Source organism: Vitis riparia, chromosome 10, assembly GCF_004353265.1.
Source record: "Vitis riparia cultivar Riparia Gloire de Montpellier isolate 1030 chromosome 10, EGFV_Vit.rip_1.0, whole genome shotgun sequence".
Classification (NCBI taxonomy): domain Eukaryota; kingdom Viridiplantae; phylum Streptophyta; class Magnoliopsida; order Vitales; family Vitaceae; genus Vitis; species Vitis riparia.
In genome coordinates, this window is record NC_048440.1 from 11,579,534 (window position 1) to 11,598,915 (window position 19,382).

The 19,382-nt window shown below is 31.2% G+C and overlaps 2 protein-coding genes across 3 annotated transcripts; both read right to left on the reverse strand.

The window, feature by feature from the left end:
* Positions 1-938: 938 nt before the first annotated feature.
* LOC117922838 lies at positions 939-2,121 on the reverse strand. The gene is made up of 3 exons (XM_034841024.1): positions 1,681-2,121; positions 1,242-1,588; positions 939-1,168 (listed from the first exon to the last, which is right to left on the reverse strand). Exons 1-3 carry the CDS (start codon positions 2,104-2,106, stop codon positions 1,150-1,152), a joined length of 792 nt encoding a protein of 263 aa, XP_034696915.1. The 5' UTR covers positions 2,107-2,121; the 3' UTR covers positions 939-1,149.
* A 215-nt stretch (positions 2,122-2,336) lies between these two features.
* On the reverse strand, positions 2,337-5,074 carry LOC117924357. 2 transcript variants are annotated; one of them, XM_034842972.1, is made up of 2 exons: positions 4,963-5,074; positions 2,337-3,017 (listed from the first exon to the last, which is right to left on the reverse strand). In XM_034842972.1, exon 2 carries the CDS (start codon positions 2,871-2,873, stop codon positions 2,403-2,405), a length of 471 nt encoding a protein of 156 aa, XP_034698863.1. In that variant the 5' UTR covers positions 2,874-3,017; positions 4,963-5,074; the 3' UTR covers positions 2,337-2,402. The 2 variants fall into 2 exon arrangements, with proteins under 2 accessions (XP_034698863.1, XP_034698862.1); XM_034842971.1 differs by lacking the exon at positions 4,963-5,074 and adding an exon at positions 3,101-3,473.
* Positions 5,075-19,382: the final 14,308 nt, after the last annotated feature.

A 19,382-nucleotide genomic window follows, 5' to 3' on the forward strand; every position in this document is an offset into this window, starting at 1 on the left:
TCAAAATCTCATATTTAGCCAATTTAATCTCATTTTACTTCTTAACCTGTATTATCCCAAATAAAATGATCCAAAACTTCCAATTAATCGTCCAAATAAGTTTCAAATGCATACAATCAGTTTTTAGAAGCCATTTACTTTGACTTGAATAAAAAAAATAATAATAATATCACAACTCAAAAAGCTTTGTTTTATACAACATCAAGATTTTATAATAAAACTTACTCAACATACCCAATAAGCATCCAACATTGCTAAAAACGCACACAAAACCAAACAAATCAATAAGAGGCAATAAAAAAATCACCCAAACAATACAAAAAAACTAAGGGCCTGTTTGGTTGCTGTTTTTGAAAACTGTTCTGAAAAACAGTTTTTGAGAATAGTTTTTAAGAACAGTTTTTGGTGTTTTTAGAAAAAAAATTGTGTTTGGGAACTGAATTTTGAAAAACAGTTTTTGTTCTCAAAAACAAAAAAAAACATGTTTGGTTTAGTTAATAAAAAAAACATGTTTGAAAGATGTTTTTTTTCTTTTCCAATTAATAAAATATTTTCTTCAAGTAACTTTATATTATAAATTTATAAATATTTTTAAATACACATTTCATTTAAATTTAAAAAATTATTTAATTTTAAATTTTTTATATAAGTTGATAAATTATTAAAAATAAAATAAAATATGATGTATGTATTTCACATGGGTCTTTTGTCCATCCTACTTGTACAATTATAAATTAAATTTATAAGCAATATTTAATCATTAGAAATTATAACAAACATCACATAACACTAATGAGAACTAGTTAAGTTAACAAATATATATAAATTCTAACAAAACACTAAAGTGTTGACAAATATTTAAAATTAAAAATAAGATAAGTCATGGATTGACATTAATATAATTTGCCCACATCACTTCAACAATTTGATCTCTACAAGCTGCCATAGCTGCTGCACTCTCATCTGATAAATCAATTGAATGGTTTCTGCTACTTGTGCTCTCTTCTTCACCTTCGATTGAAAGGTCTTCTACCTCATATTCTCTAAACAATTGATCATTCCGAGTTGATAGACGAATCCAATTATGAAGGGTACAACATGCAACAACAATTAATGGTTGCCTACTTGGCTTATAACAAGGCATCATCCTTAATATTGGAAATCGGGCCTTCAAAACACCAAAACATCTTTCAATAATATTTCGAAGAGATGAATGTCTATAATTAAAAAGTTCTTTATACCTGATAGGTTGATTACGTCTACCCCGATATTCTTGTAAATGATATCGCTCACCTCGATATGGTGGCAAAAATCCAGATACACAAGGATAACCAGAATCAACTACATAATATTTTCCTTCACTTGGCCAAGGAAAATTGACTTCTGGTCTAGTCAATGCATCTAAAAAGACACGTGCATCGTTTGCTGTTCCTTCCCAACCAGCATAAACAAATGTAAACATCATGTCAAAATTACATGCACACATAACATTTTGTGTTATAACTGTTTTTCTACCTCTAAAACTGGTTTGTCTATCAGCTGGGACCCATGCACTAATATGAGTGCCATCAATTGCACCAATACAGTCCTACAACAACAAACATTTATTATTATTAAGGAAATAAATTAAATAATCGTCATGAAATTCACATTTATAAATATTTTTTTATAAACTCTTACCTTAAACCATGGAAAATATTTAGGATTACTAGCAACATATGAAGACACCTCATTGGTCATATTGTTAGGACATATGAGAATTTTTCCAAGTCGACATAATGCACGTCTAACTTCTTTAAAGTGTCGAGCGACAGTCTCTGTGGAGTGTTGAAAACGGTCTGCTACAACCCTCATTCTCACATTATGTCCTACGATTAGTAAGAACATAGCCACTGCCTCTTCAACTGTGACAAATCGTGTATCTTGTAAGTTTTCATGTCTCTTAAGATGATCACAAAGGTTCATAAATGTTTCTTTATCCATCCGAAATAGTTCATAGCATGTCTGAGGATGACCTTCTATCATATCTCTTACAAATTGTGCACCACTTAACATTGATGTCTTTTGAGGTGTCTTGCATAAAAATATTTCCTCATACTCATTCATAATGTGAGCAATAAAAATTTCATCTAAATCATCACCCTCTTCAGAAGATGAAGTTGAATCATATAGTGAACCACTGCTTGTGCTATTATCATCCATTGGTTACTACATAAAACAAATGAACTCACAATATAAAATAGCACGAAATGAATATTAAAGTAGTTATAATATAAGTTTCATAACCATAAATAACATCCATACAATGACAAACTAAAGAGCATGGTAAAAGATTCTAACCAAAAGATAAATAGTACATATTACAATGTCATCATAATAGTTATGCATCCAAACATTCACATTTAAAGTCTATCAAGCCATGCCATTTTCCTCTCATCAGGCATATTCATAAATATCTCTCTCCACTCCGGCATTGTGAATTTCTCAACAGCTTTTAAATATTTGTCATTATCTAACAATTCAATGGTTTGTAAGGCTGCCATGCACCTTGTTATGCTAAAATCAGTGGTACCTCCACTAGTAGCTTCACTACTAGTTCCACTCTTATATCTGTCCACTCTAGCCAATAATGCCTCAGTTCTAGCTCGAGATGTTTCTGTTCTAGCCTTTGATGCCTCAACCCAAGCTTTCAAAGCATCTCCCATTTGACTTAATCTGGATTCTTTCTTACCTCTACGCTCTAATAGAGAATCAGTTACACGCTTTCCAGAACGGGTGGTCACTCCTCCTGCCATTTCTGGTTGTGGAAGATCATCAGGGATCTCAGTATCTACATCCACATGCACTCCACCATGTTCCAAATTGTCATCCATCTCATCTTCATCATCAGTGTTTGGTGGATCTTGGGTGGAAGAGTAGTGGAGGGCACCGGTTGCTGTTGATGGATTAAAGATCAATCCCAGCAAGTTGTAGTTTGGGCATCCCTTTGAGCGGAATCTTTTTGCATTTGGGTGTGCCTAATAGAAGGAAAAAAAAATTCACTCTTAGTGTTTACCAAATATTTAAATTAAAAAGTAATTAGTTTAAAAGTTATTTTTACCCGAATGTAATTTTGCCAGGTTTCCTCTAGAGCATGCACTGTGTTAGTTTCAGCATCCTAACCAAATCCAGTATGCTTTAAAAGATCAGAGAACTCACGGTGCATTGCACATAGTCTATTAAACTTTTGTTTAAGCTGCTTCAAGTTGAAATTTCTTTTCCCTTGACTATTGACCTCAAGTAAGATCCTTCTCCATGTGTTGGTACTAAATGTACCACTATCCATGTTACCTTTATTAACTTCATTTACCATGATGTCAATAAAGATTTTCTCTATATTACCTCTCCATGTTCCTGCATCCTCAACATCTGTTATCTCAGTTGTCATCTGTACAATCCCATCACAAATAAAAACTCTATGAGGAGACAGCTTTTAAAACCACCAATAGAACTTAAGGCTATGTTTAAATGAGAATTAAGATTGTTGATGTATAGTGTAGTGTATAAAAATATGAAAGAAAAATAAATAAAAATAAAAATAGATTTGATATTAATTAGATGTTAATGACTTTTTTTTTTTTAGTTTTTATAAAATTTGAAACAAAAATTGGGGAAAAAATGAAAGAAAAGTAAGTTTGATTAATTTTATATTTGATTAATTTTAAAATTAAAATATTTTTTTAAAATAAATCAAACATGATAAAATCATTTTTATTATTTTTTTATTGATTTAATATTTAATTTTATTAAAAATTATAGCATATTCTATTAAGATGAGATAAAAAAATTTAAAAAGAATTAATTTAATATTTATAACTAATCTAAATAAAATAAATAAGTCATAAAAATAAATACAAGTAAGGATATTCCCCTTTGACCGTTTGATTTCAATAATTTTGATTTCAATAATGTTAAAAAATTAATTTTTTAATGTTTGATTTATTACAAAAATATACCATTAAAATTAATTAAAATTTATATATTTTAAATTATATAATCATATGAAAAAATTAAAATAATTTTTTAATGTTTGATTTATTACAAAAATATACCATTAAAATTAATTAAAATTTATATATTTTAAATTATATAATCATATGAAAAAATTAAAATAAGTTTGAAGTAGTATATAGAAAATAATTTAATAATTTTGATTTTATTTTTTATTTTTATTTTTTACTTTATTATAATTTTTTAATTGTTTTTGCTTTGATGAAATCGGACGGTGGGAAGAATGGAAGAAGCAAAGAGTAGAGGTTAACCGGGCTTTGGAGTCTGGATGAGAGAGAAGAAGAGCAGATCGAGAAGAAGAGCAGATTGACAGAGAGAAAGGGTTCTTAATGATTCAACACCGGGCTTTGGAGTCTGGATGAGAGAGAGGAAGACCAGATCTACAGAGAGAAAGGGTTCTTGGTGATTCTCTTCTTTTTCTGATTCTCTTCATTTTTTCCATTTTCCTTGAGGTATTTTACCCGTCAATCTTGGATTTTCCCGTTTGATTTCCATGTCTTCAAGGTTTTTGTTTTTTTTTAACAGAACAACTTAAGAAAAATCAAAACGGGAAAAAATCAACAGGAGATTTTTTTTTCTATTTTCATTCTCGTTCCCCACTTTTCTCAGCATCCAAACAGGAAAATATAAACGGAAAAAAAAAAAAAAAAAAAAAAAAAACAAACAACAGGTGATAAAAAAAAAAAAGCTCAGATCTCATTCTATTTTCATTCTCGTTCCCCACTTTTCTCAGCATCCAAACAGGAAAATATAAACGGGAAAAAAAGAAACTAACAGCAGGTGATAAAAAAAAAAAGCTCAAATCTCATATGTGGAAATTACCCAGATCTAACATTTCCCTTAACAAATATTGCCAAAAAAAAAGCTTTTATTAGATCTATAAAAAATAACTTCAACATATGTGGAAATTACCTTCGTTTCTTGTTACCGGAGATGTCGCGACTGTGTTGGAGAAGAGGCAACGCGACTATGCTGGAGAAGAGATGAGAACGGGAAGAAAAAAAAAACACGGAGAACAAGCCCTTTTTTTGTTGTTTAATTTTGTTCTGTAAACAGTAAAAAAACGGGGAAAACAACATTTTGTTGTTCTCTAAACAGTGCCATTTTGAGAACACGGGAAACAACAAAAACAAAAATGACTCTCTCAACCAAACAAGTTTTTGGTGTTTTTTGTTTTCAAGAACAGAAAACAGTTCTTGAAAACACTAAACAAACAGGCCCTAAGAGTGTGTTCCACAATATTTCTATTTAAAATATTTTTAATAAAAGTTTTTTTTTTCATAAATATTTTTAGGAAAATCATCTATTGAGTGTTTATCCGAAAAATATTACTAACGATTTTTTAATGATATAAGTGATTTTTCATATTTTTAAAAATAATTTCTAAATTTGTCAAACACTTAGTTTTTGTTTTCAAAAACATTTTTTTACACTAAAAACATGTCGTGGAATCATTATTAAACAAATTCTAAGTTATTGACAATTATACTAATAATCCTTTTATTTATTTGGAATTATAATATGCTCCCCAATGCTTAACGTCAATCAATGAAAGTATGAAATGTTTGAAATTAATAGGAAGTGTCTCAATTCCTAATTAGTATTGATCTCTTTTTTGTAAAGAATAGTATATAAAATATTTATAGGTTAATATTTAATTGTAATATTAGACTTCCTTATAGAATAAAGAAGATTGTTGAAAATATCTCTATAAATATTGGGCTTGTGGTAGGGTATGGATACAAAGACAGGGAAACATGGGATGTTTCAGAAACCCAATAGTTATGTATGGTTCTATCATTTATAATATTATCTATTGTATAGTAGAAAAATTTTCTCTTATCTATGGAGTAGGCATAATTGGCCAAACCACATTAAAACCTCATATATCATATATGTGATTATTTTATCTTTGTGTTCTTGAATCAACCTTGTTTGCATGAAAACTTCCACTGTCACAACAAATTGGTATCAAAGTTTGGGTAAAGACTTCTAGGAGAGTAAAAGATCATAAAGTACACAAGATGAAAGCAAAAGGAATTTTCAGTTAAGGTAGAGTCAATTGCTCTCTCATGGTGATATGATACAAAAAAGTTTGTATCATGGAGAGTTTGAATATTGATTTCATGGGATTTGGTCAAAGTGGAGAGTGTTATGAAGTGTCTCAAATTCCTAATTAGTATAGATTATTCTTTTTGTAAAGAATATTACATAGAATATTTATAAGTTGATATATTATTGTAATATTAGACTTCCTTATAAAATAAGGAAAGTTGTTAAAAATATTTATTTTAGGTCATAAGGGAAAAATATTATAACATGGAGATGGATCTATAAATACTATACGAGATGAATAGAGATGTGAAGAAGAACGGGAGGTGTTCGATGGAGCGAGATGACTCGTGATAGGGTATGAACACAAAGAGTGGGAAAATATGAGATATTTCGGGAACTTAATAGTGGTACTTGGTTCTACCCTTTGTAATATTCTCTATTATATAGTGGATGATTATTTATTATCCGTAAACGTAAGCATGGTTGGTCAAACCACATTAAAATCTCATATACCATATATGTAATTGTTTAATTTTTGTGTTATTGAATTAACCTTGTTTGCATGAAAACTTCTACTGTCACAAGAGAAAAAACCAACATGCGACATTTTGCCTTTGGTAGAATGAAAAGAGTTAGTAAAATTAAAAATTCCCAAAATTAAAGTCTAAAGTTCACTTCATCTCCATAATCCAAATGCCCTATAGATTCAACCCCAACCGAAGCTGTGTGATGAAAGGCATAAGGAAAATCAATAGCAATGCCTCTGCCCCTCAAAAGCTTCTCTACGTACTTTACACAATCATCATTTCTATCACTACTGCCCTCCCCTCCCTAGAAATCTCTTATCCATTGAAATATAATGTTATCATTCCCTTTCTTCCACTAAGGTAAAAGCCCTCAATTACCAAGATGATTATAATCATTTATTTGCTTTCTTTGCTTCCTTCTAGAATATTAAAAAGTGAACCAACACTTAATTTTGATTCAATATTTCAACTTGTTTTGTTTTTAAGAATGAAATGAATTATTTGTAGAATTTGAAGGTTTTCACTTTCTAGATATTAGAAAATCTAGTATTGAAAACTATTTATTTATTTATTTATTTTTATGATATATATAACAAAAATTAATTTTTTTCAATGTCAACTTGCCTCTTCAAATTGTAAGAAAGTCCAGACAATAATTACACAATTGATATTTCGATTGGGCTTTATCCATTCTAGGTACATTGGGTTAGATTTATAAAGTGTGAAGATTTTTACATTTGCAAAAATTAAAGCTTTTTCTTTTTTCCTCGCAAACACGAATGAAATTGGCCCTATTAATACTCCATTTAGCAATGATTTTAGGAAGTATTTTTAAACTAAAAATTGTTTTTAAATAAAAATGAAAGGTATAAGAAAAAAAATATAAATAAAAAATAGATTTAAAGTTAATAAATTATTTTTATATCAAACTTAAAACTTATTTAATTTATTTTAACTTTTTGATAGAAAGATTACATAATTTGAAAATGTATAAGTTTATAACTAATTTGAATTATATTTAATTTTCTTTAATATTTCCCATATAATAACAAGATACAAAAAAATTATTTTTTTTAATATTTTTTTTCTTAGTACTTTCTGAAACCAAATATAACTATAGAAAGAATGTGCAATTACACTTCTAGTTCTGTGATGAAAAGGAGGGAGGCTCCATGTAAAGTCATGTAGTTATACTAAATAATTAAAATGGCAAAATTTACAAAAATATTGATAACCGGTAATTAAGGAAATATTAGATGAAAATTCGAATAAAAAAATACTAATAAGACCAAATTTTATCCAAACACATAAAAATATTGAAAAAAATTTAAAAAAAAAAGAGTTAAAATAAATAATAAAACAAGTTATATTAGTAGAAAAAATGCATGTTATGACCCTTGATTCATTGTTTCCCATTTTTCTTGTAGTGTTATTTTAATGAAGAAAATAATATATAAAAAAATGTAATTTGTGATATTTAATAATAATATCAAGTATCTCATGAGAAATATGAACTTTCACAAATAAGTATAAAAGTTCTTAGGATTATAAAAATTATACAAAGGAAAGTCTTGAAATTATAACTAATTTTGGTTATTGGAAAATACAAGGGAAATAAAATATAAAGAAAAAATAGAAAAAAATAAAAAGTAAATGAAAATAAAAATAGATTAAAAATCGATAAATTATTTTTATTTGCTACTTCAAACTCATTTTATTTATTTTAACTCGTCAATATAAAAATATAATAATTTAAAATTACATAAATTTTTAACTAGTTTTAATTATATTTTATTTTATTTTATGCTTTTAATAGTACAATCAAATATGAATAAATCATTTTTTTAACATTTTTTTACAACCAAACATAACCTAAAACTTTAAGAATAATGATAAACAAATTTAAAGTAATATATGAGAAAAAAAATATTTAAAGTGAATTATCTCACGATAATGCCACATCCATCATCTTTCAGGTCTCATTAACCTTCTTAACATATTCGATAATTATCTCATCCACAATTTTCTTAGTATCATCATCCTTTCATATTCATCCATCCTTTATAAAATGCAAACATTTTTACCGTTTCAACTTGTTACTCATGTATTTCTCGAGATGTTTGGTTGTGTCGGAATCAAGTGAATCTCGTTGTTGGGACCTTAAATGCTCAACAAAGACTATTTGTTGTCTAGTTTAACTCCTTTCCTAACTTTCAAAGTTCGAGATTTTTAATCTTGGAGCCTAATAATTCCAACATGGTTTTGACACCTTCCTTAGCCATGCTACGGACCCTGGGAGGGGCGTAGTGTAGTGGGTGTACTAAATGAAAGCCAAGATAAAAGTTGACTAGCAGGCACTCAGATAAGATCACGCACAACCCAACACAATAAAACTACGATGCGTACTAATGCATGCTATCTTTTTCTTCTAGGAAAGTATCCAACAAAAAATGTTAAATAAAATAAATTTCCCATATTTTTAAATTTGTTTAAAAATAATTAAAATTAAAACGAAACTCAAGTGTTTTTAAATTATTTAATTTATATGGAAAACTAAAATAAGTGAAATAGGTTTAACTATTTTATCTTTAATTTTTCTAAAATATAGGAATAATTTATGGACTTTAATTTTTTTTATTTTCTTATATGTTTTTTTCTTTATTTTTTCTCACATTTTCCTTCAAATTTTCCAATAACTAAACATACCTCAAAGCAAATAAATATTGCACAAATAATTAATTAGGATACTTGAGGCTTGTTTGGAAACTGTTTTTAAAAATAGTTTTTTATTCTTAAAAAAAAATACAGAAAACATGGTGGTTGACAATCAAAATTGTTTTTTGTTTTATGTTATTGAAAACAAAAAATATGATGTTTCAGACAACATCTTTTACTTATTTTATGGTATTTTCACTTGTTTTTTAATTCTTATCTTAATAAACAGTTATACAAACATGTGAAATGATTAAAAATAAAATACTAAATTTTAAAAATATTAAAAATCGGATAAAAATATTATAAGTTTTCAAACAGATTTTTGTTATACAAAAATTAAAAAATAAATTTTAAAAATTATTCTGAAAAGCTATTTTTAAAAATAATTACCAAACTATGGACTCCGCATTTCGCTCAATGCATTCCCACTCGATGGCGAAACTCGTTTTTTTTTTAAATTTATTTGGTGGAAATTCGATTTTTAGAAAAAGACTTGTAGTCGCAACTTATTTTTGTTTTATTTTTAAAGGGAAAACAAAATAAGAAAGAAAAACCCTAAGTGTGATTCCTTATTTGGAAAAGCAGGTCTGTGAAAAACCGAGTCGGGTCCGGGGGTCAGGTTACTTATTAGGAATGTACGGTAAAAGACCAAGTCTCTACTAAATAGGATGAGACAGATGTGGCAATTGATGAAGAAATTAATGTATACCAGTGAAATAATAAAATAATAAAGCGAATCATACATAAAAATAAGCAAAGTGAGAATGAGATCGTACCTTACCAGCAATTAATAGTGCGCTATCATGAAAACATGGTTAACTAAAGTATAAAATCATTACATGTATATCAAAGAGTAAGACAAATATCAAACAATACTCATTAAGTATAACAGCTGACAATCGGAAGAGAAAACTCATATGTAGGGCCCCCCACCAAAGCCCAATTGATTTCGCATGAATTAATCCCACAAATTCCATTGTTTTGGAATTATGAAAATCATTCTTGCTTATTTAAAATCAAGAGAAATAGAAAAATTATTTTAAAATTAAACAAAAATTTATAAAGGTGCTTGCCTGAAAGGAAATGTAGCAAGTTTATAAAAAAGTTAAGTTTTGGTGACTCAGGATTTTAATGAAGAAAAGAAAAAGAAAGAAAAAAGAAAATAATAATAATAATAATAATAATAATAATAATAATAATAATAATAGTAATGACAAATAAATAAATGAATGAATAAAATAAAGTAAAATAATAAAATAAATAAATAAATAGATAAAAGATGAATAAATAAAATAATTAAATCATATGAATAAACAAATTAATAAAGAAATTTAAAAGAATTAAAACCATTTGAAAGACAAATTTTTGAATATCAAGTTTTAAAAATAAGTGTGAGGGATTAAAAAAAATGAGAACATGTGACCTTTGGGATTGCATGCTGAGGGTGACCATGCATTCTCATGCGGAAGCGGGGTCTAAGATGGAATCAAAATTATTTGAAAATCTAGAGTTTTGCAAATTATTTGAAAATTGAAGTCTCAAAAATTATTTGAAAATTGGAGATTTGAAAAATTAAATTTAAAAAAAAATAGAATTTTGAAAAATTATTTGAGAATGAAATTTAAAAATAAATAAAATAATAAAATAAAATAATAATAATAATTAAATAAATAAATGTGAAAATTGGAATTTTGGAAATTGAAAATTAAATTTGAAAATTGGAATTTTGAAGAATTATTTAAAAATAGAAGTTTTAAAAATTAAATTTGAGAATTTGAATTTCGAAAAATTATTTAAGAAAGGAAGTTTGAAAATTAAATTTAAGAAAATGGAATTTTTGAAAATTTAAACTTGAAAATTGGAACTTTGGAAAATTATTTGAAAATGGAATTTTTAAGAACTAAATTTGAAAATTGGAATTTTGGAAAAATAATTTGAAACTGGAAGTTATGAAAATTGAAACTTGGAAAAATTACTTGAGAATAGGATTTCTTGAAAATTAAAATTTTAAAATTGGAATTATGAAGAATTATTTGAAAATGGAAGTTTTAAAAATTAAATTTAAAATTTGGGATTTTAAAAATTAAATTTGAAAGAAATTAGAGTTTCGAAATTATTTATAAATTGAAAAATTAAATTAAAGAATTGAAATTTCGGAAATTAAATTTGAAAGAAATTGGAATTTTGAAAATTATTTGAGAGTTTGGAGTTTTAAAAATAAAATTTAAAAATTGGAGTTTTGAAAATTAATTTTTAAAGAAAATGGAAGTTTGAAAAATCAAATTTGGAAATGATTTGAGAATTGATTTTTTTTAAATAAAATAAATAAATTTTAACACCAAAAGATGAAGAAAAACTGAGAAGATGACACATTGAAGGTCATGCATGGCCATGTAGGAGTGGGGCCCATGTAGTTGAGGAACGATTTTCGTGAATCTATGATGACTTCCATGCATCTACTCTAAACTTCTTCATTTCCCACTACTCAATTCAAAAATCAAAGATCTTTTCTCATAGCCCACCAACCTTTGGCACAATACCCTATGCAAACTCCCATAGTTGTTGGATATTTCATGCACATAAACTTTATTTTTTTTAGGACAACATGTTTAGAGATAAAGAAAAAAACCCAAAGCCAAATATCCTTATGACGTCCCCTCCAAGTATAACCTTCAAAACCACATTGATTTAAGTATTCCATTTTACTTGAGAGCGAAGCGGCGGACACATTGGCGACTTTTGCATGGCGAGAAGCAACGATAGTTTGGGAATGGAAAATTCTCCTATGCAAAGCAGCTGCAGCTCGTCTTAGAAACATTTTCTTAGCAACTTTGTTTTTTGCGCTCCCTGTTGCAGTAACGCTATCATCTCCATCGAACCAATTTTCCGGCGAGAGTGTGAAGGTGGAATCGGCTAAGAAGGTCACCACATCCCATGACTACTGGTTCAGCTGGCGCGCGTGTGTCTGGAGTATCTCAGGTTGGTATGTAGGAGCTATACCATCTAGGTCCATGATATTTGCGATCCTCGCATTCCCTCGGATCCTCATCCTCGACTGATTTTCTCTCAGTTTCTCGCACATTCTTTTCATTTCTCTCATCCCTTTCACTCTTTTTGTTTTTGCAGATCTCACACACTCCTTTTCTTTTTTAACAACAAACTATCAGCAGGAAAGCAAAAGCCACAAGCACAACTCCACTCGTTTTCACCAAACCTCAGATGAAACAATCCACCAACCACAAAAAATATATAGGAATGACAGCAAAGACGGTAATTAGAGTGAACAATGAGGATTGGGCAAATAGGAAAACATGAAGCACATAAATGTGCAGAGCCTCATTTCAGGTGACGTACATGAGCCCAAGACAAGTGGGATTAACAAAGAAAATAAGCACGAGTCTCACATGTCAAGTTCAGAAACAAATTCATGAATCTATCTTGTACGAGAAAAAATAAAGAAAACCCAAAAATAGAAAATGCACACAAAAGACTAAGTTCAACAAAAACAAACAAATAGTTCTTCCTATCCACACCAAAACAACAAATTGATGCTCAGAAAGACAGTTGAAAATGAAAATAAAGCAGTGTAAAAAAAAGAAAACCTGAAGCTATAGTATTCATACCTGAAAAGCCCTCCTTTAGCAAAGAATTGCTTCTTCTAGCTCTCCTCTCCCAGCTTTTTCTCTAGTAATCCTTAAGACCTCCTATATTTTTCTCTAAAACTCTCAAAAAACCTCCCTTTGCCAATTTCTTCCACTCCTCTCCCTCTATATTTTCTTATGAGTCAAACCTCACCTGCCCCCAAACTCCCTCACGTCTCAGTCCCCCTGAATCATCCGACTCACCCTCTTTTCTTTTTATGCAAACCTCTACCGGCTCCTTGCTCAAATTAGACCATCATTTTCCACTATCCCGTTCCAGTCGTCCCCTCTACCAGCTACTCCAATGCTTCAAAGGAAAGACCTCGTTTACTCGGTCCCAATAAGGGGTGGTAAAAAAAAAAAAAAAATCCTTTGGTCCATTGAAGGGTCTACACAAACTTCTCTCTATACAAATAAGATAATATTTTTTTATCTATTGCTATAAATATACATAAGGAGTTAATGCAACGGGAGCACTTTCGAGATGTTTATCGCTTCTACTTCCTCCTATGAAAAATATTATATTGAAGGAGATATACTTTTCTTGCTAATTTATGCTTCCAATGATCTCTTTATCCATTTCTACTAATTTTCATACTATAATATTCTATTATTAAAAGAATTTTATGGGCCCTACAAATAGTATTGTTCTTGTTTTAAATTTTAAAATGTCTACTCAAGTTAAAATAATGAAAAAAAAAGGTAGAGATGAGATGAAGTGACAGATAATTTATTTTTTTTATTTTCCAAGTTTTATTTTTTCTTAATGTGAATCAAACACGTCACCCATATTTTTTTAATATTTGGTATAACCACTTAATCTTGGAAGACACAGGAAAATAAAATTTTGTTTCCAAAAGCCTTTCATTTCATACAATGAATAAATAGTAGATTTGTTAAAGATGACTTTCCACCTCATAACTTTAAAAAATCACTCTGATTCGATTTTTCACCATAACAACAAACTTTATATTTTCTTTTATAAATATTAAAAATAATTGCAATTTGGCTTGGAATTTATCACATTTTGGTAAGTAAGTAAAGTTTGTCTTCCAAAAAAATATATATTTTAATGTTTTTTATGTTACATTCTATTAGTAAATAATAATTGTACATTTTGTATACTATTTTAATTTTTATATTTTTTAAAATGATTACATTTAATGATACTTTACACAAGGGTGGAGTGATATTTATTTATTTATTTATTGGGCAAAATAGGTTTTGAATTACTAACATGAAAATATATAGAAAAATGAATTCTAATTTTTTTAAATCGGTATTATTTTCATCTATTAAAAAATAATTTGAAATATGTGCACTTTTTAATGAGTCATTTAATTATTATTTAAAATATTCCTTTTACTTGTCATGTTATCATCTATTGACAATTAGACCCCTTTATGTAGATGTTTCATTTCTTTTAGATTTATTATTTATTTGGGATTCTTTTAGATTTATTATTATTTGAGATTTTTTCCTTTAACACCTCTTTCGAAAAGTTGAAACTTATTTTTTTTCTTCATGAACAAACATTCTACAACTACATTAGAAGTAGTGAAATAAAATCCTAATAATAAAATAATAATAGTATTAATAATAATAATAAAAAAATGATAATTCTCCGATGAAGGAGAACGTTTATGTCAAGGAGTGTAGTTGTCAAATAATTTTGATGACATGACAAATAAAAAAGATATTTTATGAAATAATTAAATGACTTATTAATATATATATATATATATATATATATATATTATATATATATATATATATATATATTTCAAATTATTGTTGAAACTTATTTTTTTTTCTCCATGAACAAACATTCTACAACTACATTAGAAGTAGTGAAATTATTAGGAAAAGATAATTTGTATTTAAGTTGTAATTATCTTGTTGTAATTAGAAGATAACATTACTCTAAATAGCTTGTAGATAGGCTTGATTATAGGAAAGGATATGTACTAAACATGTATAAATAGTAGTATCAAATCAATGGAAAATATATCTTCCAAAACCATTTTTATTATCTTCTTTAATTAAGATGGTATCAGAGCAAGGTTTCTGGTGACTCTGCAGACTCTCTTCCGCTCTACTTTTCTAACAAACCGGCCATGTCCGAAGACGGTTCTACATTGTCTAAACCCTTGGATCCCTCACATCCTTTCTATGTCCATCATTCGGATCAGCCCGGATGTACAAATGTTTCAACCAAACTAAATGGTACCAATTACCAGTTGTGGAGTAAGGCAATCATCCATGCCCTTACAGGAAAAAATAAAATCGGGTTTATTGACGGCACCATACAGCCGCCATCGTCCGAAAAAAAGCCAGAAGAATATGCACAATGGAATCAATGCAACAGTATGATTCTGTCGTGGTTGACCAATTATGTGGAAGCGGACCTTGCAGCCGGCATCATCCATGCCAAGATAGCCCAACAAGTGTGGAGTGATTTGCGAGATCAATTTTCACAAAAGAACGCTCCCGCGGTGTATCAGATTCGCAAGTCAATTGCAACAATTTTCCAAGGTACTATGTCAGTAGCAGCATATTATGTGAAATTGAAATCACTCTGGGATGAACTAGACAACTACCTTGATCCATACACATGTAATAAGCCGAAGGAACATTCGGAGGAAAAGGAGGAAGAACGGATGATGTAGTTTCTTATGGGCCTCAATGAATCATTCAAAGGGGTTCGTTCTAACATCCTGATGATGACCCCTCTTCCGAATGTCAGGCAGGCATATTCTCTGGTGATACAAGAAGAGACCCAATCTCGCATGGCTTCCGAGTCAACCGATAATTTCTCCATTGCAGCGGCGGTAGACAACAAATCATCATCAAAGAATGGTAAAAGCTGTGATCACTGTCACCGATCAAGACATACGATTGATGAATGCCGATCACTCAAATACCATTGCACCTTCTGTGGTAGAGATGGCCACACAGAAGATCGATGCCGTCAGAAGAAGGGTTCTAGGAACAATGGTCAAAATAATAAACCTGCAGTGAACATGGCGGAGGGTTCTGGTAACGCAAACTCAGATCCGTCGAACATCTTGCAGAATTTCTCGGCAGAAACTATTCAACAATTTGCCCAAGCTTTGTCTGCGTTTAATCAAAATCGACAAACTGGTAATAATGATGTTTTTGCCAATGCCGCAGGTTTGACCTCTGCATTTGATGTCCATGCTAATTCGATATATCTGAATTCATGGGTCTTGGATAGCGGTGCAACTGATCATATAACTTCGGATCTTTCTATTCTCACACATGTTCATTCACCACATAGTCATACTGTTAATCTGCCTAATGGTACATCCACACCTATCACACACATGGGCACCTTTCAATTCAATTCTAAATTTTCCCTCCATGATGTTTTATACGTACCAACCTTTCGCATGAATCTCATGTCTGTCAGCAAATTAACGCGAGATTTAAATTACTCAGTTATCTTCCTTGCTGATTCGTGTATTTTGCAGGACTTGGATTCGAAGAAGACGATTGGCTTGGGTAGACGTCATGGTGGTTTGTATTATTTACAACCAGAAAATCTCTCCTCAGTTTCGTGTCAAATTTCCTCAACCGAGTTGTGGCACAACCGACTTGGACATCCGTCCTCGTCTCGTTTTAAGCTGTTACAACCTTTGCTTTCCATTAAAAATAATGTAGCTCATTTTGATCATTGTTCAGTCTGCCCTTTAGCAAAGCAGACTCGTCTTTCATTTCCCAATAGCTCAATAAAGTCAAAAACTGCATTTGATTTGATTCATTGTGATGTCTGGGGTCCACATAGAACTCCTACATATTCTGGTTCTCGTTTTTTTCTTACAGTTGTGGACGATTACACTCGATGTACATGGGTGTTTCTTATGGCTCATAAATCCGAAACAACTCACATATTAACTAAATTTATTCACTTTGTTTCCAATCAGTTTCAGGCTTCCATCAAAGCTATCCGCATGGATAATGGCACAGAATTTCAGCCATTGTCTCCATTCCTTAGTGCACGAGGCATTGAAATACAAAAATCGTGCGTTTACACTCCACAACAGAACGGTGTGGTCGAGCGTAAGCATCGTCATATTTTAAATGTTGCTCGGTCACTCTTTTTTCAGTCACAAGTTCCTCTTTACTTATGGGGTGAATGTGTGCTTACTGCGGTTTATTTAATCAATCGTACACTTTCTCCTCTATTGTCCAATCTTACTCCCTACGAGCGCCTATACAATCGCTCTCCATCCTATGCTCATATATGTGTTTTTGGCTGCAAATGTTTTGCCACTATTAACCAGCCCAAACACAAATTTGAACCTCGAGCAACTCCCTGTGTCTTTGTTGGTTACCCTAGTGGTCACAAAGGATATAAATTGTTCAATCCCGTCACTAAACAGATTTTTATAAGTCGTGATGTGCATTTTGTTGAAGACATCTTTCCATTTTAGCAAAATTCATCTCCTTCCCAACCCAGTCCCGTCAGCACTGTTCCTTTACCCATAGAGCTGCCAGCTTTACCGTCACCTATCACTGATCCGACGACAACCCATTCTTCGTTCCCATCTCCATCAACCCTCTTACCTTCTCCAACTGAAAATATCACATCCTCACCTTTACCAATTCCATTTCCCTCTGATATTTCCAGTTCATCCAACTCCCCTTCATCCCCTCCGGAGTCGACACCAGTGGCTCCTTCTCCGGCGGTCCATCGTCGTTCTGAACGAGATCATTATCCTCCAGTTTGGCACAATTTATACCATATGTCTCCTCAGGCCGGCTCGTCGTCTTCTTCGGCATCCAAAGGTACACGATATCCTCTTTCACTCTACTCATCACTCGCACGTATTAATCACCCTCATCGCATTTTTTTAGTTTCTCTTGATGCACAGGAAGAGCTGAAGACTTATGATCAGGCTGCACTTAATCTGAAATGGCAACAAGCCATGGCCTCTGAATTGGCTGCGTTAGAACGGAACAATACATGGTCTTTAGTTCCCTTACCCGCCGATCATCGTCCCATAGGTTGCAGATGGGTTTTTAAAATCAAATACCATTCGGATGATCGCATAGAGCGCTACAAAGCGCGACTCGTAGCCAAGGGCTATACTCAGATCGAAGGGTTGGATTATGGTGAGACTTTTTCCCCTACTGCCAAACTTACCACTCTTCATTGTTTGTTAACAGTTGTTGCCTCTCGTGGATGGTACGCTCATCAACTAGATGTACAAAATGCGTTTCTTCACGGTGACCTGCATGAAGTGGTTTATATGGTTCCTCATCCTGGCCTTCGCCGACAGAGGGAGAATCTGGTATGTCGGCTCAATAAGTCTCTTTATGGCTTAAAACAGGCCAGTCGTAATTGGTTTACTACTTTTTCTGCTGCAATCCGACAGACAGGTTTTGTACAGTCTAAAGCTGATTACTCCTTATTCACTAAAGTTTCGGTTCATCTATTACTGTTGCATTAATATACGTTGATGATATACTTCTGACTGGAAATGATCTTCATGCCATCACAAGTTTGAAAGAAAGTTTGCTCAAGAAATTTCTCATTAAAGATCTCGGTGACTTGAAATATTTCTTGGGGATTGAATTTGCGCGTTCACAGAAAGGGATTTTTATGTCTCAACGCAAATATGCACTGGATATTGTACATGATGCAGGGTTAACAGGGTCAAAGCCTGAGCTATTTCTGATGGAGCTATTTCTAACATCCGAAAGTGGTGAGAAATTGCATGATCCGAGCAAGTTTCGGAGATTGGTTGGCAGGTTAATTTATTTGACAGTTACTCGGCCTGATATCGTATATTCTGTGCGTACCTTGAGTCAGTTCATGCAGGTTCCGACTACACATCATTGGAACGCTGCCTTGCGATTGCTGCGTTACATCCAAGGTACACCGGGACAGGGACTATTACTTCCGGCCGATAATTAGTTAAAGCTCACAGCATTTTGCGACTCCGATTGGGCGGGTTGCCGTGAGACCAGAAGATCGATTTCGGGTTTCTGTGTTTTCTTGGGAACTTCACTTGTGTCATGGAAATCGAAGAAGCAGACCAATGTATCTAGGTCTTCAGCAGAGGCAGAATACCGAGCTATGGCAAACACTTGTTTAGAACTCACTTGGCTCAGATATATAATGAGAGATTTACGTGTTCCATTGTCAAATCCTCCAGTCTTATATTGTGACAATCAAGCAGCTTTACATATAGCTGCTAATCCTGTGTTTCACGAGCATACAAAGCATATAGAAATTGACTGTCATATAGTTCGTGAAAAGGTGCAAGCTGGACAGGTTAAGCCGAGATATGTTCATACTCGACTACAGGTGGCGGACGTCTTCACTAAGGCCTTGGGAAAAGATCAGTTCCAGTTCATGCAAAGC

Coding starts and splice junctions, on each gene's coding strand:
- LOC117922838 (XM_034841024.1), bottom strand. CDS start 2,106: ATGAATGAGTATGAGGAAATATTTTTATGCAAGACACCTCAAAAGACA. Junction 1,589..1,680: donor AATATTTTCCATGGTTTAAG/GTAAGAGTTTAT, acceptor TTGTTGTTGTAG/GACTGTATTGGTGCAATTGA.
- LOC117924357 (XM_034842972.1), bottom strand. CDS start 2,873: ATGGATGACAATTTGGAACATGGTGGAGTGCATGTGGATGTAGATACT.